The 23,894-nt window shown below is 36.8% G+C and overlaps 1 protein-coding gene and 1 pseudogene across 5 annotated transcripts in view; one reads left to right on the plus strand and one right to left on the minus strand.

The window, feature by feature from the left end:
* The window catches only part of ATP2C1 (ATPase secretory pathway Ca2+ transporting 1), a 171,632-nt gene that overhangs the window by 85,363 nt on the left and 62,375 nt on the right, over positions 1 to 23,894 (minus strand). For all 4 annotated transcript variants that reach the window (XM_080823121.1, XM_080823122.1, XM_080823124.1 and 1 more), the window contains 4 exons: positions 6,834 to 6,944; positions 5,459 to 5,575; positions 2,824 to 2,913; positions 744 to 779 (listed from right to left, as the gene is read on the minus strand). In XM_080823121.1, coding sequence (XP_080679247.1) covers positions 744 to 779; positions 2,824 to 2,913; positions 5,459 to 5,575; positions 6,834 to 6,944 — 354 coding nt within the window. The remainder of the gene's footprint in view (positions 1 to 743; positions 780 to 2,823; positions 2,914 to 5,458; positions 5,576 to 6,833; positions 6,945 to 23,894) is intronic.
* On the plus strand, positions 8,200 to 18,312 carry LOC308351219 (elongation factor 1-alpha 1-like; annotated as a pseudogene). The gene is made up of 3 exons: positions 8,200 to 8,214; positions 10,159 to 11,609; positions 18,199 to 18,312. The product of its transcript is annotated as an elongation factor 1-alpha 1-like (transcript).

The following is a 23,894-nucleotide window of genomic DNA, read 5'->3' on the forward strand; positions in this document are numbered from 1 at the left end:
TTTTAGATTTTATTTTTGAGTAATCTCTATACCCAATGTGGGGCTCAAATCATAACCCCGAGATCCAGAGTCACACACTCCAGCAACTGAGCCAGCGAGGTGCCCCAATCCTTCTATTCTTATTAACTATGCTTTAAAACTTTTAGCTAATAAAAGGAAACCTGCCAACATTGTTCTAAAATATGAAGTTATCAGGTATTAAATAAACAAAACTAAGCCTATGTTTTTATATATGCCTACACTTGTGATAAAAATCCTGCCATTACCTCCACATTACTCACATTTCATTTTTAAAAGGGGTTCTTCATCATTTTTATTTACTATTTCAATGTCTATGCTGAATTAGAAGTTTGATCCACATCAGAACATTCTTTCTGTGTAGGAAATGAGGAATTTAAACCTGGCCCAATTTTTTAAGTGGAAAAATTTTTTAAACCTGTTGCTGGACTTTATTTCTATTACTGTGCTTTTTGTTTCCATCTGCTTCAGTTACCTTTAATTTCATCAAATAAAAAAACTACATTTTCTTCATGCTACTATCTAAATTGAAGCAGTCAAGTTAGTTCCACTAAGTTCCCTGGAGAACTGAGTTTCTGAAATCATTTCAAAAACAAAGAATGAATTGTTCTGACCAGTATCACCAACTCCCAATAACCACAAATTTTCCCATAAGCCACCTTAGTTTTTTTAAGTAATTAACTAAAATACCTATTTCATGCTGACAAAATAGGCCACCTACTCACCTGAACAAAGGCAACCGTGACGACGATAAGTATTGCCTAAACAAAACAAAGAAACAACCTTTTAAAGCAGACACCGTAACTTCAGAAATAATCATGTTTTATTTTTCTAACTTTATTTATAGTCCCCAGATACCAGACACTAAGCACTGATATCAACTCGGGAAGAAATCACAACTCTGCTTTAGAGGACACACAGACATCCAACAGCAGTTTAACTCCCCTAGGACAACTTCTCAAATTTGATCTCAAGATCCCCTTCCACTCTAACAAACTGAGGTTTGTTAGCTTTTATGTGGGATATAACCTATTGGTATTTAACCATAATTTAATACTTTTAATACTTCTGATACATAATTAATACTTTTTCAATTGCTCAGTTTTAATTCCTCTTTATTAATTCATCTAAAAAGTAAATAAAACCATTGCAAATGTTAACACATACTTTTTTTATGAAAAATACAATTGCCAAATAAAAAAATTTGTGAGAAAGCATTATCGATTTTTCTTTTATGTCTGTCTTAATACAAAGCTAGATTTTCACACTTGCTTCTGCATTTAATCTATTGTTCTATGTTGATTAGGCTGAAGTATAGGTAGAAAACCTAATCTCATACAGATCATGTTGGAAAAGGCAGGAAGGAGTAGTTTAAAAGATTTTTCAGATTGTGGATATTCTTCTTAGCTACTACACCAAAATTAGACAAGTGTTAGTTACTTAGAGTAATTTGCAATGTAGAATCGAAACTGTATCAATGAACTTTTTATAATCTATTATAGTAAAATCCACTGATCTATTTTCAATTTGAATGGACCTAAGTCACTGAAAACATGGTTAACATCTTACACTGGTCATTTAGAAAATACTGATTTACTTGGTTTTTCAAATCTTTCAAGTGTTGACACATTTCTTAATAGTAAAAAAAATCATTCATTGAAATGCTACTGATCCCTTTAGAATACAGTCAAATACTGGGAAGCTATTTAACATGTAGTAATTCATAAATATTTTGCAAAATTCTAAGTATCACTTGAAAGCTTGAATTTTATCACTGGCATAAATGCTGTTTATTTTTCTTGAAGCGATAGTTTCATCTCACTCACTTCCTTAAAAAAAAAGTTATCCAAGTCTTAAAAACCAAGTTTGTCTATCATTCATTCTTTCTAGTTAAAGCTTAGTTCAGCTAACCATAATTGCTCTTCCTTGAAACAACCATTGTACCTCAATATACGTGAGTCCTTTATGCATATTTCCCATTTTATTACACAGAATATTCAAAAGATATGTACTCAACTGTCAAGATTTAATGAAATTAATTTTTACTGCTTTATGAAAAACACCCCTGAGAGAATCAATAAAAGAAAACAATGACCACTAGTATAGTTTGGTGCCATTATTTTGACTTGAGTCAACAGTTTTACCTGCCATTGTTTTTGCACCACTGATGCAAATATCCAAAGTAAAAAAAATGTTTCAGTATTACAAAAATAGTTTTGACCTTACATACTCCCTGAAAAGGTCTTAGAGACACCTGGGAGTCCACAAACAAGAGCTCAAGAACTATAGCTCTATATTTCTACTGTGTTCTTAAGCATAAATACATTTGCTCTAATCAATGCTTATACCTGTTATAAAATTTTTATACTACGATAAAACAGAGGGAAAAAAAAGAAAGGAAACTTTCAATGAAAGCTAGAACAGCTTAGCCAGAAAGAATAAAATCTTACATAGTAAATAAGAGTGTTCACTGTTAAGTAACATTTTTAATTTCATAATCATCAGGCTTCAGTTCACAGTTAGTAAAACATTCTCAACAGAAAGTACACTAAATTGAAATTTTAACCAGAAATATATTACAAAATATTTCATATCTATAAAATTATACGGTTGTTAAATAATTCTCACGAGTGCTAATCACAGACCCTTGAACATTACTTAAGATTACTACAACAAAATGCAGAATTTGGATATTAACAAAAAACCTGAAGAAACATTATGCACTTCTCAACTCATTTTCCAAAATAAAAGCCAATCCTAATTTTAAATGATTATCCAATAGTTTAAAAATATATTTTTTCTTACCACAGTGATACTGACAGCATCATCAAACTGATGCATTAAAACACTGATGACTGCAGAAGCCAGAAGCAGCATAATAAGGGGATTTTTAAACTGAAAGTGAAAACAAACAGCATTCAACAGTTTTGTATGAATGGTAGTTGTGCTCCATCACAACAAAAACTTAAAAAAAAAAAAAAACTACTGAGACATGATTAGAAAATTAGGAGTCTAAGTTTGAGAGTTTATCTCTCTTCAATTAACCAAAAAAGTATTTATACTTAACTACATTTAAAAGTCATCATTTCTTAAGTTCCTTTTCAGAAGAAAAGAAAATTAAAATATCAATACTTAAAACTAAGAATTTACCAATTCCTTATGGTATGCGTGTATTTTTGGTATATTAATTAATAAATATAGCTGTTCTGAATTTCTACTGAGGTTAGAATAAGTGGAAAATGATTTTTAAGATAAAGATTTAGGTTAACACTGGATACACCTAAATTATGAAATCCAAACATTCCTATACTTAATAAATTAGCAAAGATTACAATTCTGTGGTTGATCCAGATGCCCCAGGAATAATCCCCTTCATCAGCTAAAAGCCAACAAAAAGATCCACTCAACAGAGGCCGAAGATTTTCCAAATGCTGGTTTTCCTAATATCTATCTGGCAGAAGCAATAGAATCTAAAGAAATAGAACCACACCACCAACCCAACCAGGCAGCACCTTAAATGACCAAGCACCAGAGCCACCCTAAATTCTTTCCGTTACTCCTTAAGCATCAGACCTCTGTTGCCAGAACCTCTTCCTCTGATGAAGTGGTGCCAATCACTATTAAAGGTGCAAAGTAACTAGGCTACAAAGAATTCATCCCACCAGAGAGCCCCAGCCCCTAGATATCACAGCAGCGAGGTTAGATGCCATCACCTCCCACTCCCTTTATGACTCCATTCCCTGGCACAGTGGTTCCGACCCTGTTTCAAATCAGAATCATGTGAAGAACTTCTAACAAGTGCCTAGGATCACACCAGACCAATTAAATCAGAATCTCTGGGCATAGGGCCCAGGCTTCAGCATTTTTTAAGTGTTCCCAAGGGATCTAACACCTAACGATTGAAAATCACTACTCTAGCAAACTAAAACTACAACTGCAATATGGTTCAGGGTTGAAGAACCCCACACACCTGCCTGAGTTAGAGTACTTGGGTTTAAATCCAGCTCCTGTCACTTAGATATGACCCAAGTGCCTCATTTGGTAAAATACTACCTTATACCAAGATTGTGGTAAAGAGGAACTAAGAATGTATATTTAAAACACTGTGTAAACCATGAAACTCTCTTCAAATGTTAGCTCTTATCATCATAATTTGAGGACAAGACCCATCGGCTTTTTTATTATAACCTCTGAAATAGCTATACCATGGTAGCAAGCACACTACTTGATTAATGGCAGGCTCCAGGCAAATGTTTGCAAAGCAACAAATTCAGTGTTCTTCATAGAGAAACAGAGAGTCACCCAGTGCTTTATGATTTACAACTGATATTTGCTGTTAATTGCTGTTTGTGCTTAACTGTATTACACTACTTCTGTTTCGTTCCCATAGCAATTCCATGATGCAGGTAATCAAGCTTTGAAACAGGAATAAGAAAGTAAAACATTATACTACCTAGTAATAAGTCCAATCACTGTGGTTTATAAATTCAGAATGAACTTCCTAAAGTTTTAGGTAATATGGAAATGTGGTAAATGTGAGAATACAAACATACATACAAAAAATACTCTACAAACATATGACAGACATACACACACACAAGGTTCTTTTAATCTCTAAAAATACAGTTTTTCCACTTTAGACAAACTCATCTGCAAAATTAAGACTGATAAATTTGGGCCCATTAACATGACCTTTAGAAAAGCCACACACAGATCTTATATTAAAAAGAAGGCATTAAAGGTTTTCTTTACTAAAAAGAACTTGTTAAAAAATAAATAAATAAGTAAAAATTAAAAAAACTTGTTTGGCAAACTAACCCTACGAGGTGAAAACTGGCCACAGGATTCTTAGAACTTTTCACACTAACATATTTGTTATCAAGATAAAAGAAAATCCTACAATAAGTCTTTCTGAAAAGATTAGGATATTGACAAAATATAATTAAAAATAGCTATTGTTTATTGATAGCTTATAACCTCCTAAAATTATTATCCTCATGTTATAGATAAGACTAAAAGGATAATAAAGATCATATAGCTAGTAAGAAATAAAGACAGAATTTGTACCAGGCAGTCTGGATTCAAACTACCTTATTTTTATTACATTTTCTAAGCTGGCCATATTACTTTTAAAAAATATTAGCATTCCTTATAATAAAACAAGTGTAAGGTAGACATCTGTAAAGGAAACAACTGTTCAAGTATCACTCCATGTTATACATTCATAAAGATTTGCACACTAAAAATTATAGAAGTTCCAACTTAACAGCAAACCCTAACAGAAAAAATGTAGGTAAAAAACATTTTTACATATTATTTGCTTTCTCCACCAAAAAAAACAAAAAACAAAAAACAAAAAAAACCTTCACAAAAGTAAACAACTACACTAACAAAAATACATGTAAATTACACAGCAGAGAAGGAAATAAAAATATCTCACCTGAGAAATATACTTCTTCCATAGTGGCTCATCTTCACTGATATCAAACTCATTCCAGCCATGGAAGGCTCGCCTATGACTTACTTCACATTTGTTTAGACCATTCTGAAGATCAGCCTATTAGATTTTACATATAAAAGTTACTGAAAATGTTAGCAGAGGACAAAAGAAGAAAAACACAAGGGTACATATTTATGTTCATATTTATAAGAAATTATACAATAGTCAAAACTAACTTGTAACAAAAAAAAAAAAAAAGCATTATCAGTGGTTGCTTGGGGCCAGGAGCAAAATCTACTTAGAAAGATTAACTGCAAAGGGACCTGAGGGAACTTCTAGGAGTGATTAAAGTGTTCCATATCTTAATTCTGGCAGTGGTTAACATTTGCCAAAATGCAAACTATTCTGTTAATATGGGTACATTATATTTCATGTAAATTACACCCTGACAAAAAAAAATTTATTGATGTATAGGTAACATACATTATTATACTAGCAAGTTTTAAGTGTAAGCAATAAGGTATAGTTTAATAAACAAAAAACTTAGGATTTTCTCTGGGAAAAGAGAAATAATAAAAACCAGCCACATGACTTACAGAAAGTAAAATATGGTACATTTTAATTAGTTTTGTTTGCTTTCATTGTTTTATTTTCTAAAATTAGTTTCTCCAAAAGAACATTCAATGGACCATAACTGCCTTTCTTGTTCTCTGAGCCTATCAAAACCCTCAGAATGGAATTACTTTTTACTCTTGGACTACATAATTACTTTAAGCAGATAATATGTGGTTCCTAAATTACTGAAAATAATTATGTTCTATGAATACCACCTACATTCTTCAATCACTGCAATACTTGTTTTATAAGAAATATATATGATATATGGTCATTCAGATAACTAAAACATACTTCTCATTTGTATCTGGTCTTCCCTCCAGGGTTACCGGCTCACAGCTCCTAAACCCTTGTAATTTCCTGGGATGATGACAATAAAGGCATCTTTCATTGTGTTAATGAAGGTGACTTTTAGACCCCACCCAAGAACAGCAGCTGGTAGACAGGAGGACCAACCATATGATCACAGGGTTTAGTCCTAGCACCCTACCACTATTCTCCCTCACCTCTGAGGAGGAAAGAGAGAGGATGGAGGTTGAATCAGCCAAAGGCCAATGACTCAGTCAATCATGACTAAGCAATGAAGCCTCCATAAAAGCCCAAAAGAACTGGGTTTGGGCTTATTTTACTACTGGCTACTGTACTGAACAGTGCAGAACACCACACTATGTCATCAGAGGAAATTCTATCGGATGGCATTTACCTATAGTCTAAATGACTGATTTACTATCTATTCCCTTCCTCCCCACCAACCACTTACTTGGAGAATGCTCGCAACTTCACTGACTGGTAATTCACTTGCTTTTTTTGATGTCAATACAGGAATCATTGTCTCATTTTCACCATTAGGAATTTTTTGAAAACGTGCAACCTAGCAAATAAAACCAAAGGAAAAATATTTGAATATACCAAAAAACTGGAATGCAGTCTAGAATAAATGAAAATCCAAATGTTCACAGAAACTTAGTTTCCAGTTAGAAAGTGAACATTTTTAGAGTAATAATTATCTAGTCCAAATAAGATAATTTTCTACTATGTGCTATTTCTCCAGAAAGCACATCTCAAAAATTAAGCCACCAGTACCAGCTAGGACACAACATTTTTAATTTCCACATTAAATTTTTTTAAAAGCTATTTTCTACAGCAATGCAATGAGTAAAAAGTGAAACAGATGTCCCGTCTAGCAGATCCTGAGAATTACATGTAGTCCTAATCCTCCAAACTCATTATGTTTAACAGGAAAGACAGAGAACAGCTAAGCTTTCTCCATTTTAACTACTCCTGTTGGTCAGCCTGTTTCTTAACTGTCCAAAAAACAACCGGCTACTCTACGTAAGCACCAGGACAGCAAGTCAGATTTAAAAACCCATTTCCCCCGGGGCGCCTGGGTGGCTCAGTGGGTTAAAGCCTCTGCCTTCGGCTCCCATCATGATCCCAGGGTCCTGGGATCGAGCCCCGCATTGGGCTCTCTGCTCAGCGGGGAGCCTGCTTTCCTTCCTCTCTCTCTGCCTGCCTCTCTGCCCACTTGTGATCTCTGTCTGTCAAATAAATAAATAAATAAAAATAAAAAAATAAAAATTAAAAAAAAAAAGCCCATTCCCCAACCAGCAGGAAAGCGAAGAGCAGAAGAGACACACAAGCAGAGGATGCACAATTAGGGCAGGGGCTCTGAACAAACAGAGTAAATCACAGAATTGGTGGTAACCACGGTATCTAATTGATGCAGCTTCATAAGAAGTATCTACAGAAAAGTGTTTATTTAACACACTTCCAGAAATAAATCCCCAATCCAGACTTGTCTTGGGTCCTAAGCTAACAGCTTCTTTATAGACAAAAAGTTTTGAGAAAGACAAAATCTCCCCACAGAAACTTCAGCGAAGAAAACATTTCAGTTGCTACACATCCACTGATTAAAATACTGAAACTGAAGTGATCCTCTTACTGCCAAAACATAGGTCTTTAAGCATTCAGAGGGAATGTTTTCCTAACCTTGGCTCATCAACATTTTTTAGGATAAAATATTTCCCTAAAATTTTTTGACACAACACTTCTTTAAGACAACAAATGAGATTGATCAAAGAAGAATAACTTAAGTTTCTATTATTATAAGACAATAAGAGACCTGCATGCTGTCATTAGAGGTCTGTGTACATAAAAAAATCTTCACACTTACTCCAAAAAATAGTAAATACCTGTGGGGAAAAAAGTACTCCCTCAGTGTAACTGAGTTCTGGAACAATCAAATACATACATGTTTTCTAATCTCATTTATTTAAAAGGCAGTCCTGAATGTTTAAGTACTTTAAAGCAAGAGGAAATATTTTTCTACTTTTAATGAGAAGATACTAATAATTAAAAATTTTGAGGAAACTGGAAATAGATTACCTTGCTTTCATACAAAACAGTCTTGAAATTATTTAAAGCATATTTTTACATAATTTGAGAAATTCAAAACCTTAAAGAAAATATTGGAAATCTCATAAAAGTTGCACACTTGTTTTAGAGCCACTGAATGTCCTTATTTCAAACATACAGAACAAAGTAGGATGGGAAAGATTTCATTTTACCACCCCTAAATTAAACACTGGAGTAAACCCAGCAAAAAACAATGAGAACTAAACCAGTGTGACATGGTTATTTTATCTTGTGAAATCTTAAAGCAAAATTAAGAAGGAACAAATATATTTACATTACCTCCAGTGACAATGAGATTAACAAAACCTTTTATTTCTAAGATTCCTGTACCTTAGTTTCTTCACATACAAACAGGGATACTAGTGCCAAAAGCTGTGTGAAAATCACATCCCTTAATAAAGCACCTGACCCACTAGTACTAAGGGCTGAAATAGCTGGTTTTCTCAAAAAAGTATTTAACATTTACATGTATATTCACCAGTACAATTAGCTCAATACAGAACTAAATTACCAATCGAGGTGCGTCAAGTTAGATTTGCAATAATCTTTCCATTAAAATATATTTTTCAAGGCACCTGTGGCTCAGTTAGTTAAGCAGCTGCCTCCAGCTTGGGTCATGATCCCAAGGTCCTGGGGTCCAGCCCCCAGTTGGGCTCCCTGCTCAGTGGGGAGTCTGGTTCTTCCTCTGCCTCTCTTCCCCCTGCCACTCCCCTGCCACTCCCCACTCTCCTTTTCAAATAAATATTTTAAAAATTAAAATTAAAATTAAGTAAAATGTACTTTTCTATCATTGATAAAGTGAAAACTGCTATCTGAAGTACCTAATATGCAGTACAAGAGCCTTTCTCATAAAATCTTTGTGAAGTAATCTTTTGGTAGTTGTTATAAAGACAGGGTCTATTGTTGGAATAGACTCTCCATAAAATCCTTCATGAGCATTCCATGGCCCAAAAGAGCTAAAAAATCTCAACAAAGAAAGTAAGACTGTTTCGCTTAATAATGGGTAAGACACTGGAGGGACATGATGTTATCTCTCTAAATATATGAAAAGCTGCCATGTGAAAAAAGGAAACAACAAAACCAAAGGGTAAGTTTCTAGTCAACCAACTTCTGGAGTTCAAATGAAGAGCACTAGATGTATTCTGGCAAAGGCTAGACAGCCATGTGATAAGGACAGATTTCACTGAAAGGATTGCTATCAATAGGGGAAGGCTACAGCACAAATTTCTTGGCCAAAGGCAGCAATCTCAACTACATTTATGCTTACTAGATTCTACTTCAACCTAAAATTAAGGAAATTATTGAATTTTTTTTAATTTATTTATTTGACAGAGATCACAAGTAAGGAGAGAGGCAAGCAGAGAGAGAGGAAGGGAAGCAGGTTCCCTGCTGAGCAGAGAGCCCCATGTGGGGGGCTCAATCCCAGGACCCTGAGATCATGACCCGAGCCAAAGGCAGAGGCTTTAACCCACTGAGCCACCCAGGCGCCTCGGAAATTATTGAATTTTAATCCTGTTTTCTTTTTAAGCAAATGTTATATTTCGTAGTTCAAATGGATCATTATCTCTATGGCTTATAAGAGTAATTTGTTCAGCTTTTTTGCAACACGTTTGCCACCTGAACACAGGTGTCGTGAAAACCACCACTCAACCTAAACCAGAATGGGATAGGAAAAGACTCATATCAACATCGTCGTCATCAGACACGTAGATTTGGGCAAGTCTACCACTACTGGTCATCTGATCTACAGATGTGGTGGGATCAACAAAAGAACTATCGAAAAACTCGAGGAGGCTGCTTAGATGGGAAAAGACTCCTTCAAGATTGTCTGGGTCTTGGATAAACTGAAAGCTGAATGTGAACATGGTATCACCACTGATATCTCCCTGTGGAAATTTGAGATCAGCAAGTATTACGTGACCATCATTGATGCTCCAGGACATAGATTTTATTAAAAACATGATTACAGGCACATCTCAGGCTGACTGTGCTGTCCTGATTGTTGCTGCTGGTGTTGGTGAATTTGAAGCAGTTATCTCCAAGAATGGGCAGACCCATGAGCATGCCCTTCTGGCTTACACGCTGGGTGTAAAACAACTAATTGTTGGTGTTAACAAAATGGATTCCACTGAGCCACCCTATAGCCAGAAGAGATACAAGGAAATCCTTAAGGAAGTCAGCACCTACATTAAGAAAATTGGCTACAACCCCAACACAGTAGCATTTGTGCCAATTTCTCGTTGGAATGGTGACAACATGCTGGAGCCAAGTGCTAACATGCCTTGGTTCAAGGGATGGAAAGTCACCCATAAAGATGGGAATGCCAGTGGAACCACACTGCTTGAAGCTCTGGATTGCATCCTGACACCAACTCGTCCAACTGACAAGCCCTTGCGTCTACCTCTCCAGGATGTCTACAAAATTGGTGGTATTGGTACTGTCCCTGTGGGCCGAGGGGAGACTGGTGTTCTTAAAACTGGCATGGTGATCACCTTTGCTCCAGTCAATGCTACAACTGAAGTCAAGTCTGTTGAAATGCACCATGAAGCTTTGAGTTAGGCTCTTCCTGGGGACAATGTGGGCTTCAATGTCAAGAACGTATCTGTCAAAGATGTTCATCATGGCAATGTGGCTGGTGACAGCAAAAATGACCCACCAATGGAAGCAGCTGACTTCACGGCTCAGGTGATTATCCTGAACCATCAAGGCCAAATTAGTGCTGGATTGTCACACAGCTCACATTGCTTGCAAGTTTGCCGAGCTGAAGGAGAAGATAGATCGTTGTTCTGGAAAAAAGCTGGAAGATGGTCCCAAATTCTTGAAATCTGGTGATGTTGCCATTGTTAATATGGTTCCTGGCAAGCCTATGTGTGTTGAGAGCTTCTCTGACTATCCTCCTCTGGGCCGTTTTGCTGTTTGTGACATGAGACAGACAGTTGCTGTGGGTATTATCAAAGCAGTGGACAAGAAGTCAGCTGGAGCTGGCAAGGTCACCAAGTCTGCCCAGAAAGCTCAGAAGGCTAAACAAATATTATCCCCAATACCTGCCACCCCAGTCTTAACCAGTGGTGGAAGAACAGTCTCAAAACTGTTTATGTCAATTGGCCATTTAAGTTTAATAGTAAAAGACTGGTTCATGATAACAATGCATCATAAAACCTTCAGAAGGAAAGGAGAATGTTTTGTGGACCATTTGTTTTTTGTGTGTGTGTGTGGCGGTTTTAAGTTATTAGTTTTTAAAATCAGTACTTTTTAATGGACACAATTGACCAAAAATCTGTCACAGAATTTTGAGACCCATTAAAACAAAAGTTTAATGAGAAAAAAAAAAGAGTAATTTGTTCACTCCTTTACTCTTTCAACAAACACCACATTTATTGAGAATCTGACTCTGCAGTAGGTCCTCAGTATTAACAACGAGCAAAAAACATCCTGAAGGGGAGGAGGGAGAGGAAGGGGACAAATGTTACCAAAGAATAGCACTAATGGAAAACTGCAAATGATCACTACAATGAAGGAGAAGTCCATGGGCAATGAGAGCTTACACAGAGATTGCAATCAGGACAGGAAGTTTTCATGAGAAGTGATGCTTATAGAACTGAAAGACAAGAAGCTGCCTACGGGAAGGGATGAAGAAGTGAGGGAACTGAGTGTGCAAAGTTCCCAGGAAAGGAGGAAGCATGGCAAAATGAAGTACTAAAGTTTGAAGTACTAAACGAAATCCAGCATTTATTCACTTACTCATCTCATCTTTAGACACATAATCAATGCTTATTATACGCCAGGCATTGTTGTTGGTACTGACCCAAAGGTAAGAAGAAAATGAAAACTAGCCTCATGTACATACACAGGAAACAAAAGACTACAAATAATGCACTATACAATAAATGCTCCAGGAAACAATTTAAAAAGGAAGGGTAAGTAAGGGGGGAATTGTTTCAACTTATATGGGGAGAATGGGGGCAGGGAGGACCTCTCCAGTAAGGTAGCATCTGGGCACAGATACCTGAAAAAAAGCAAAGGAACCAGCCATTAGATTTCTAGGTAGAAATGTCCAGGAGGTAGAAAGGTATGTATACATACAGGAGAGGCCCAGGTTAGAGAGATGAGTGGGGGTAGTCATTAGCACACAAATGGTATTAAAACTGAGAATAAACCACACCAGCACAGAAGAAAGGGAAGAGGTCTACGGCATGACCCTAGGGCCTTCTCCGAAAATAGCAATCAGAGATGAGCAGTAATCAAGAGAAGAGACCAAGCAGCAGCAACTAGTAAGGTAAAAGGAGCACCAAAAGAGAAGTCAAGTGCAACAAGTATTTCAAAGAGGGTGTAAATGGCTAGGCCAAATGTTAGTGAAAAATTAAGATGAGGACTGAGAACTGACCACTGAACTTGGCAACACAGAGATAAAGAGAGTGGTTTCAATGGAGTGGTGGTGAACAAAAATCAGACAGGAGTGAATTCAGAGAAAACAGCAGGGGACAAGGTAGATACTGCATGGACAGATAATCCTTTCCAGTTGTGCTGTAAAAAAGAGCAGAGAAAAGGGATTATTATAACCAGAATGGAGTATAGGTTTCAAGAGCTGGGTTGTTTTTGTTTTTATTTTAGTGAAAAAAATAACAGCATGTTTATACGCTGATGAGAATGATCTGATAGAGGAAAAACTAGTAATTCAGGAGAGAGATGGCACAACTGATAAAGTGATGCTCTTGACTAAATGAGATGGGATGAAATCTGACATACTTGTAGAAGGATTGGCCTTAGATCAAGGAATAGACAGTTCATCCACAGTTACTGATGGGAAAGCAGAGTAACACAAGAAGAATGCAGGCATGCTAGTAGCCGTGGTAGAAGAAACATATGGAAATATTCTTCTGAGAATTATCTGGATTGAAAAAATCAGGACATATAAAGCAAAAAAAGGCTAAAGAAGTAGGTGCGGGATTTTACATGGCCCTATGGGTCCTATTATGGAATTTCTTTCTTAATCCTAAGAGCAAATGGAAAGCCTTGCAATGTGGTCTTAAAAGTAAATAAATAAAAGGCATAAATTGGAAAATTTAAAAAATACAGAATAGGAGTGGTAAAAACAAGCCAGTTTGGACACTATTACATACATCTAAATAAGAGATAAATGTAGCTTGGACAAGGGTGGTGGGGTGCAGGAACAGATGCAGAGGTAAAATAATAGTACATGATGATGAACTACATACATATATCAAAGAATTATACTAGATTTCTAGCTTGTCTTACATGCTAAACACTAATGCTACTCACCATGGTAAAGAATACTGGTTTTGATTTTTTAACAAATGGTGCTGTGACAACTAGATATTCACACAAAAAAGCATCAAGCTGGACCCTTCCTCACACCATATATACAGATTAACTCAAAATGGATCAAAGACCTAAATGTAAGAGCTTAAACTATTAAACTCTTAAAAGACACCTTGGGCTTAAATCTTGACCATGGTCTCCTAAATATGGCACCAAAAGTACAAGAAACAATAAAAGACTGAACATTATCAAAATTGAAAACTTCCATGCTGCAAAGGACACCATTAAGAAAGTGAAAAAGACAAACCACAGAATGAGAGAAAATATTTGCAAGTCATTTATCTAATAAAGGGCCTGTACCTACAATATATAAATTCTCAGAATTCAATAATAAGAAGACACAATCCAATTTTAAAATGAGTAAAAGATCTGAATATATATCTCTACAAAGAAGATATACAAATGACCAGTAAGCACATGAGAAGGTTTTCCATCCTTAGTCATGAGGAAAATACACATCAAAACCACAATGAGATAGCACTTCACATCCACTAGGATGACTAAGGTAAAAAAGACAGATAATAACAAGTGTTGGAGAACATACAAAGAAACTGGAACTTTCATATATTGCTGGCAGAGTTGTTAAAAGGTACAGCTGTTATGGAAAAGTTTGGCAGCTACTATATATATATATATGTGTGTGTGTGTGTGTGTGTGTGTGTGTGCGCGCGTATATATATATATATATATATATAATTGTGCTATTATACAAACATCACATTGTCTGGCTAAATGAGGACAGTGTTTTCACCTTGAAAATTTCTAAGTGTTAATGCTTTGATTTTGAGAACAATAAATAGGCAAATCACATAAATTTAGTTGAAGGTAAATCATCTTGACAGGCAATGCTATGTCCTTTGTGTGGTACTACAAAAGTTCATTGTCCATGGTTCCAAGTTTCAGACACTAGGTATTATTTGCTTATCTCCTACCTCATCCTAAAAATATCCTGGGCTTAACTATATCTTAGTCTCTGCATAGTTGCTTTACATTTGTTTCAAATAACGGCATTTATTAGATCTACACCTTGGATGATTTAACTCATGAAACCAATAAGCACTACTAAATATACCACACACACAACTACAGTCCATAGTCTATACCTTGCAGAGATGAATAATTCAGTTGAAGAGCCACGTCATACCAGAACATACACATTAAGAGTTGCCATACAGCAGTCAAATCATGACAATGCAAGTAAATGAGTCTGAAAATTCAGGAGAGGGAGACTGTTACAGCCCTCAGAATTCTGGGGAACTTTCCTGAAGTAAGCCATTAAAAATGGATAAGAGGGGGGGCACCTGGGTGGCTCAGTGGGTTAAGCCTCTGCCTTCGGCTCAGGTCATGATCTCAGGGTCCTGGGATCGAGCCCCACATCGGGCTCTCTGCTCAGCGGGGAGCCTGCTTCTCCCTCTCTCTCTGCCTGCTGCTCTGCCTACTTGTGATTCTATCTCTCTCTCTCTGTCAAATAAATAAAATAAAATCTTAAAAAAAAAATGGATAAGAGGGAATGCCTAACATCTGCCAAGGAAGCATTTTTTTTTTAAGATTTTATTTATTTATTTGACAGACTGAGATCACAAGTAGGCAGAGAGGCAGGCAGAGAGAGAGAGAGAGAGGAGGAAGCAGGCTCCCCGCTGAGCAGAGAGCCTGATGCAGGGCTTGATCCCAGGAATCATGACCAGAGCCGAAGGCAGAGGCCAAGGAAGCATTTTAAACAAGAGATGAACACTGGTAAAAGTCAGAGCAATAGAAATCTAATCTGTATGTGACTAGGCCAATCAGACTAGGATGAAGTGTTTTACTATACACTTCTACTTCCATTAAATGACCCAGATCTATCCGGGTACTAAGACAAGCTAGAGAGTTTTTAAGTGGATATACTTAAAAACTCCAGAAAATTTAACTTTGGGACATATCAAATAATTCAGTTAAATATAGATCCTATATGCATCAGGCCCCATCACAGACCAACTGAACCCAAATTTGCATTTTAACAAGATAAGCAGGTGATTCACTCATATATTGAGTCCAAGCACTGTTATACATCAGTTCCCAATTCTGATACAAATTAGAATTATACAGGGATTGCTATGGATTGAACGGCCCCCACAGAATACATATATACATATGTTGAAGTCCTAACCCCCAGTTTAACAGTATTGAGATATGGGACCTCTGTGAAGTAATTAGGTCATGAGGCAGCCCTCATGATGTTTTAATAAGACACCAGAGAGTTCATTTGTGTGTCTCCTCTCCCCATCCCTTCTCCCCAGCCTGAGGGCTGTGAGAAATTAATGTCTGTTATCTAAGCCTCCCAGCTATAGTAGCCAGAGCAGACTAAGACAGGACCTTTTTTCATTTTAGTCCAAGTGTCCAGGCAACATCTTTAAAGAGTGTGAATCATTAGGTCTGGAATGGAGAGGCCAAAACATCAAATTTTGTTTGGGTTGTTTTTTGCTTTGTTTTTTTTTGGGGGGGGGGGTTGTTTGTTTTTGTTGTTGTTGTGTTGGTTGGTTTTTTTTGTTTTGTTTTTTTGAGGGAGAGAGAGAGAACGCGCGCGCGCGAGCACACAAGCTGAGGGACAGAGGCAGAAGGAGAGAGAGAATCGTAATCAGGCTCCATGCTCAGCACAGGGCCCAACACAGGGCTTGGTCTCATGACCCTGATTGAGATCATAAACTGAGCTAAGTCAAGAACTGGATACTTAACCAAATGAGCCACCCAAGTGCCCCCAAAACATTTATTTTTAAAAGCTTCCCAGGGTAGGTCTAATGCACAAAGTTGATCATCACTGGCCTAGAAGATGAGGTTGAAAGGCATGGTTGGATTAAACTCAAACATAAGTGTTTTACTTTTAAAAGGTAAATATTTGCTAAAATGAGTCATCACTATAGGTTTATAAACTGTCCCTGGAAAAAGAACAAAAAAAAATTCTGTCACTCAGAATTCAGCACAAGGACAGAAATCTGATTTGAAAAAGCAAGTCAGCAAAGGTAGCTCAAATCACCCAAAAGAAGTTAAGCCACAGGGAAAAACAGAAAATATTTCATCCCTACAAAGTTCGGAGTACTAAATACAGGTTCTTAAAAGTTTTCAGGTCAACTCTTGATAATAAAATCCTCCTAAATTTCACTTCCAAATAATCAGAAACCCCACTCCAACTTCAAACACAACAGCCTTTCTTTTATGTATTACATGTTTTGGCTTCAGCAAAGAGAGGGTAGTTTTAAAACAAAGAGCTTTACGGTTTTAAAAGGGGGAAAGGGAAGAATGCCTGGGTGGCTCAGTCAGTTAAGAGGTTGCCTTCTGCTCAGGTCATGATCACACGGATCAACCCAAGAAAATCAAGTGTACTCAGAATTAAACTTGAAAGAACCAGGCACCTCTCCACAGCTGTTTAACAGCTATAGCGCAGAAAAGCAGGTTTATCAGGAAACTCTATGGGTCAAACTATACAATGCCACTGTATAAAGGCATAAACAGGCTGAAGAAAACAACAGTGACACAGTAGTTCCAATGAGACAATAATGACAGTAGTGCCAATTCAAGAACAGTAGGTTCACAGTGATTTACAGAAACCAAGCAGACCTGCTCAATTTAAGAAGCAGTTCCTTGTTGAGTAAAGCCAAAAGTAAACTGCACTACATAATCCCACCTAGATGTGGTTTTAATTATTGCCACAGAGAAGCTTACACACATAAAACACATGCCAGGTAAAAGGCAGAATTTACACTTCTGGCATCTATCTACAAACCGTATTTGTAGAAATGACACTATCATTCAAAGAAGTAGTGAATTTTCAAAAGGTGACCAAATGACTCCAAGTGTCTTTAATTGATCTGTTCGTTAAAAACAAGGCAGCCAGTATTTTTCTATAACACTGTGTAAGTCCACTTATACCCACGCTGTAACATGCTTAGCTGGATGGAATAATAGTATAGTGCAGCAGGCATCAAACCGAACACCGCTTCAGAGCTGGAAAAACAGGAAAGGTTCTAGACCCCACTCCAACTTCAAACACAACAGCCTTTCTTTTATGTATTACATGTTTTGGCTTCAGCAAAAAAGAGGCTAGTTTTAAAACAAACAGCTTTATAGTTTTAAAAGGGGGAATGGGAGGGGGGAATGGGAGGGGCGCCTGGGTGGCTCAGTCGGTTAAGCAGTTGCCTTCTGCTCAAGTCATGATCTCAGGGTCCTGGGATCGAATCCCCAAATCGGGCTCCCTGCTCAGCAGGAAGTCTGCTTCTCCTGCTCCCTTTTCCTCTCCCCCTGCTTGTGCGCTCGCTCTCTCAAATGAAAAATAAAACTTTTTTAAAGGGGGACGGGGAGCCTTAAACATCTAGTATCATGGTTTTTAATCTTATTAGTTGGCATCAGAATCACCTGGAGGTCTCAACCTCAGTGTTTCTGAATCAGCAGGTCTCGGGGAAGTTCCAGAAAGTATGTTTCTTATAAGTTCTCAAGGAATGTTGATGTACTAGTGCAGGTCCCACTTGGAGAACCACTGCTCTAGATCCCAATTTATAATCCCAAATCTGTCTTGACAGCTGTGTGAGCTGGGACAAGTAAATTAACTTCTCTGCATCTTTTTCCTCAGTGGAAAATTGGGATAATACCAATTTAATTTCACCAAGAACTAAAAAAAATTTTTAAATTTTTTTTTTAATTTATTTATTTGTTAGAGAGAGAGAGTGAGCGAGCACAGGCAGACAGAGTGGTAGGCAGAGGCAGAGGGAGAAGCAGGCTCCCCGCAGAGCAAGGAGCCCGATGCGGGACTCAATCCCAGGACGCTGGGATCATGACCTGAGCCGAAGACAGCCGCTTAACCAACTGAACCACCCAGGCGTCCCTAATTTTTAGAAGTGTGTGCACAGTACCTAGCCTATGGTGGGTATTCAAATACTGGCTCCCTTCTCCTAAGGCAATTATACTAATCATATAATTATGCACTTGTCTCACTCCTCACTCTAGATATTCACAAGGGTATGACCTGGTTTTCATCATCTAGATATCCTCAACAAAGTTCTTAACATCCAATACCAGAAGTACTATTAGAAAAAAATTACTGGGATTTCAGTCTTAAAAGACAATCATACACAGCAACAGAATAGTGTTATGATCCTAAGACATACCATGCCTTTTAAATGATCTTTCACTCAAAGTACAAAAAAGAAGGCAGAACTGATCAGAAAAGAATTTATTTAGTTATCCATGAATTAGTCTGTCTTCTATGAGGCAAGTCCCTGTGTTTCCACTTTTCAAAGTGCTGAGATTAAAGTTTCCAATCTCTAAGACATTGAACTTCACTGGCAAATGTAGCAGCCGTGCAAGCAGGAAAAGTCAACCTGTCTCTGATGAAGCATTTCAAGGATCAGACTGCTGGCATGGAGCAGAGTAGAAGCTGGCAAGTGTCTCAGAGTGGGCAGGGCTCATCAGTTTACAATCACTGTTCAGTCCTACCAATGAAGAAATGTTGGCATGGGAAGGAAAAGGCACTAGAAACACATTTTTATGAAATACTGTATTACTAGAGAAGCAGGCTTAAAAACACTTCAAATGAAAAGATTTAAAAACACTTCAAATGAAAAGTCCAAACTGAACTAACATATCTAGGATCATATACATAACTAATCAGAAACATCCACAAACTCCTCCTATAATATGCAAGTTCCTGTTTTTCCACCAACTACATCTGACAAAGTCACTAATTCAGTCTCATCTAAAAGGCAAAATGGAATAGGACCATTCTCAAACTTCAGTTGTCCTCAGAAATAGCTGGGAGATGCTGTTTAAGAATACAAGTACTCCCACTTTTATTCAACATAGTACTGGAAGCCTGAGCTACAACACTCAAGAAAAAAAGAAATAAAAGGCATCCAAATTGGTAAGAAAAACTTCTTTATTATTTGCAGATGTCATGATACTACATACAGAAAACCCTACAAACTCCACTGAAACACTACTAAAACTGATAAATGAATTCAATTAGGTTGCAATACAAAATTAATGTAAAGAAATCTGTTACTTCTATATACTACTAATGATGTAGCAGAAAGAGAAATTAAGAAAATAATCCCAATGGGGCACACGGGTGGCTCATTGGTTAAGCACCTGCTTTCAGCTCAGGTTATGATCTCAGGGTCCTGGGATCAAATCCCGCATCGGGCTCCCTGCTCAGAGGGAGTCAGCTTCTCCCTCTCCCCCTACCTCCTGCTCACACTCTCTCTCTCAAGCTTTCTCTCAAATAAAATCCTAAAAAAAAAAAAAGGACAAAAAAGATGTGGTATACAAAGTAATATTAAAAAAAGAATGACATTTCTCCATTTGCAACAACATGCATGGGCCTAAAGGGAATAAGGGTAAGTAAAATAAGTCAGATGGAGAAAGACAAATACCATATGATTTCACTCATTTATGGAATTTAAGAAACAAAATGAACAAACAAAAAGAGGTAAGAAAAAAAAAACATGCAAAAACAATAACAACAACAACAAAAAACCAGACTCTTAAATACAGGTAACAAATTGGTGGTTGCCAGAGGGGGAGACGGGCCAGGGGACACAACTGGGTGAAATACACAAAGGAGATTAAGAGTACACTTACCCTAATGAGCACCCAATAATGTATAAAATTGCTGGATTATTGTATTACACACCTGACACTAATATAAGGCTTCAAGTTAATTATGCTTCAATAAAGGAAAAAAAGAAAGAATAACGGTACCATATGGATCCCAGCAAAAAAGTTAAAGCTGAATATCACCAGTGGTAACTAGGTCTAGACCCATGGTTCTCAACCCAGTGTGCACATTAATGTGCAGTGCACATTAAAATCACCTGGGAAGCTTTCGAAAATTCCTACAGCTGGAACTCCAGACCAATTAAATCAGTGACCACAGAAATGGTCAGTCCCAAAGATGTGGAGATCCCAGGAACAGGTCTTTTTTTTTTTTTAATCTCCCGAAGTGATAATGTACAGGTAGTGCTCTTAACCTACCCATAAATTAAACAGGAAATACAGGAGATAAAGGAGCATATTAAATTACTTCAAAGAAATGGACTCAGCAAATTCCAGCCTATGGGAAATTCTACAGGACAAACAACCTGATTTTGTCAATAAGGTACAAGGGAAAGGGGACATTTTTAGACTAAGAGCTATTTAAGAGACACGTTAACCATTTACAGTGTTTGGGCCTTATTTCAATACTGATTCAATTAAATAAACCGTTTTGTTTTGTTTTGTTTTAAATCAATTCAGGCTCACAGTTCCTTTTAACCACTGTCTCTCTTTAGTATCCTTAAATCTGGAACAGTTCCTTACTTAGTCTTTTTTTCTTTCATTGTTGACACTTTGGAAGAGTAGAAGCAGGTTATTTTGTACATATCCCTATTCTAAAAATTATAATCCGAGATAGTCTGATATTTCTAATTAGATTCAGGTAATACATTTTGGGGAGAGAGGAAACATCACAAAACATTACATCTTTCTCAAAACATTTTATCAAGAGGTATATGGTATTTGCTACAGACGTCGTATGTTGAAGCCATAACCCCCACAATGTGAGTGTATTTGCAGACAGGGCCCTTACGAAGGTAATTAAAGTTAAATAAGAACATAAGGGTGGAGCCCTAATCCAATAGGACTAATGTCCCTATAAGAGGAAGAAATACCCGAAATAAGCACATACAAAGGCCATGAGGAAATAGCAAGAGGACAGCGGATCTGTAGGCTGAGAGAAGTCCCACCAGAAACCAACCCTGTCAGCACCTGGTATTAGACTTCCACTCTCTAAAATTTAGAGAAAGTCAATTTCTATCTTTTCTTGTATTCCGTCATAGCAGCCTGAGCCAAATAATATAATGCTGTCTGTCCCACCAATGGTGATGTGAATTTTGAACATACGCCTAAAGTGGTACTTGCAAGACTTTCCCACTATCAAGATACTATATTTCCCTTTGTATGTACTAAGTTTCTTGTGGGGAGATATTCTGAGACTAGTAAAATATCCTGTACCTTACACTCTTGCTTACTAGGTAACTCTTGCCTGAAACAGTTATTACTGTGGTGATTACCAAATGGTGATTTTTTTAATTCCATCATTCTGTCTACATTTATTGAACGGAATCCTACTGTAATAAAGAACCTTCCCTTCTTCCCAGTTTTTTGTGTGTTTGTATATATACAATCAGTTTTTATATAATAGATTCTATACCTTATTCTATAAGGTATAAAATCCATTACTATTCACATTATTGCTCAAACTGTCCCAGTTTTGGCCAGTGTGGAGCCTTGAACAGACTGCCTCCCCTATGCCCCTGTGAGAAGTTCTCACCAATTTTCAGCACTTCCTTACTTTCTGGCACCACAAGATGTTCCAAGCATATCTTTGCATCTTCCCTGTCCCAGCACAGAATTAGCCATTTCTCCGCAGAGCTTGGTTCCCTTATTGACAAAAAATATTCAGAAGTGTCATGGCTTCAAGGCCTTCACAACAGACTGAATTAAGGAATGTATACACATACACACAAACATATCTATTTTCTTATCCATATATATGTTAAAAACATTTAGTCCATATTGAAGCTACAAATTCTAATTCCACAGACGTTCATTCCACCTTTTTCTCTTATTTCTAATTCTTTAACAATGGAAAAACCTGACTCACTCACATTATCACCATAATATACACTTATTTGCACTAATCTAGAATACACAGAATAGTTCTAGCTACACTACTATAAGCAAATTTTTACTAGAGTACAATATTGGTGCACAATACTTTGTTGTAGGTTTGCTTATAGTTTTTTGTCAATAGCCTTATAGCCAAAAATCCTGTATTCCAAAATTACTAATGTTAGTTCTTCCCATGCACACCCTTCAGTACAGCTGTTATTCAACGGAAATAGCTAGGTTCATTTGTATTATTCCATTTGGAATTTTTTCCCCATCATCTCCCATCTTTGTTAATTTTGAGTATATGAAACATGAACTTAGTTCTAATACTCAGAACTATTCAATATAGGGAAAATCAGATTAGTGTCAAACCTATCCCTTTCATTTCTTCAATCTCTACCTCACCCTGTGTTACCAATCTCACTAGTTTTTAGTCTATCTTTCCTATGTTTCCTTTTGCACAAATGAGCAGCTGTGTGGTATATTTTATTTCCTCTTTTCTTTAGACTAAAAATCTATCATCTTTTTCTCTTAATCCTGGAGATTGATCCATCAGTTCAGGGATCAGCTCAGAGATCTTCCTTTTTTCTTTTCAGAGCTGCATAGTACTGTTATATGGATGTAACATATTTTATTCAACCACTCTCCTATGTATGAAACTGCAAACAATGATCCATGAAAAACTACACATGGATGTTCATATTGTTGGAGCTGTACCTTCAGGGAAAATTCTTAGCATTGAAACTGATAGGCCAAAAGGCAAATGCATACACAGGATTCTGCTGAATACTGACAAATCTCAAGAGGGGCTGTACCTTCTCATCAGGAATGTAGACATGTCTATTTCCTCATATCCTTACCAACAGGATAGATTGTTACACTTTAAATTTTGTCAATCTGAAAACTAAAAAATGATGTCTTGGTGTACTTAAATTTGCGTTTTTCTAAATATAAATTTGGAATCATTTCATGTTTAGGGGTCATCTTATGTTTTGGGGGGATTATCCCTTTACATATTTTGATCATTTTTTCTATCAGGTTATTATACTTTATCCTCTTGATAATGTTCTATGATGCATAATTTTGTTTTTTTTTGTTTTTTGTTTTTTTGATGCATAATATTTTTTAAGTTTGATGAAGTCCAGTTTATCTTTTCTCTGTGTTTTGGTGTCATATTGGTGTCATGAATAGTTCTTCCTGAGGGTTTTTTGGTTTTTTTTTTTTTAAGATTTATTTGAGAGAAAGAGTGTGCACAGGCACACACAAGAGAGGGGGAAGGGAAGAAAGAGAGAGAGAACCCCAAGCAGATTCTCAGCTGAGCACAAAGCCCAACACAGGGTTCTATCTCATGACCCTGAGATCATGACCCAAACTGAACTCAAAGAGTTGT

The sequence above is a fragment of the Martes martes genome (genome assembly GCF_963455335.1).
Source record: "Martes martes genome assembly, chromosome: 1".
In the NCBI taxonomy this organism is placed as follows: Eukaryota; Metazoa; Chordata; class Mammalia; order Carnivora; family Mustelidae; genus Martes; species Martes martes.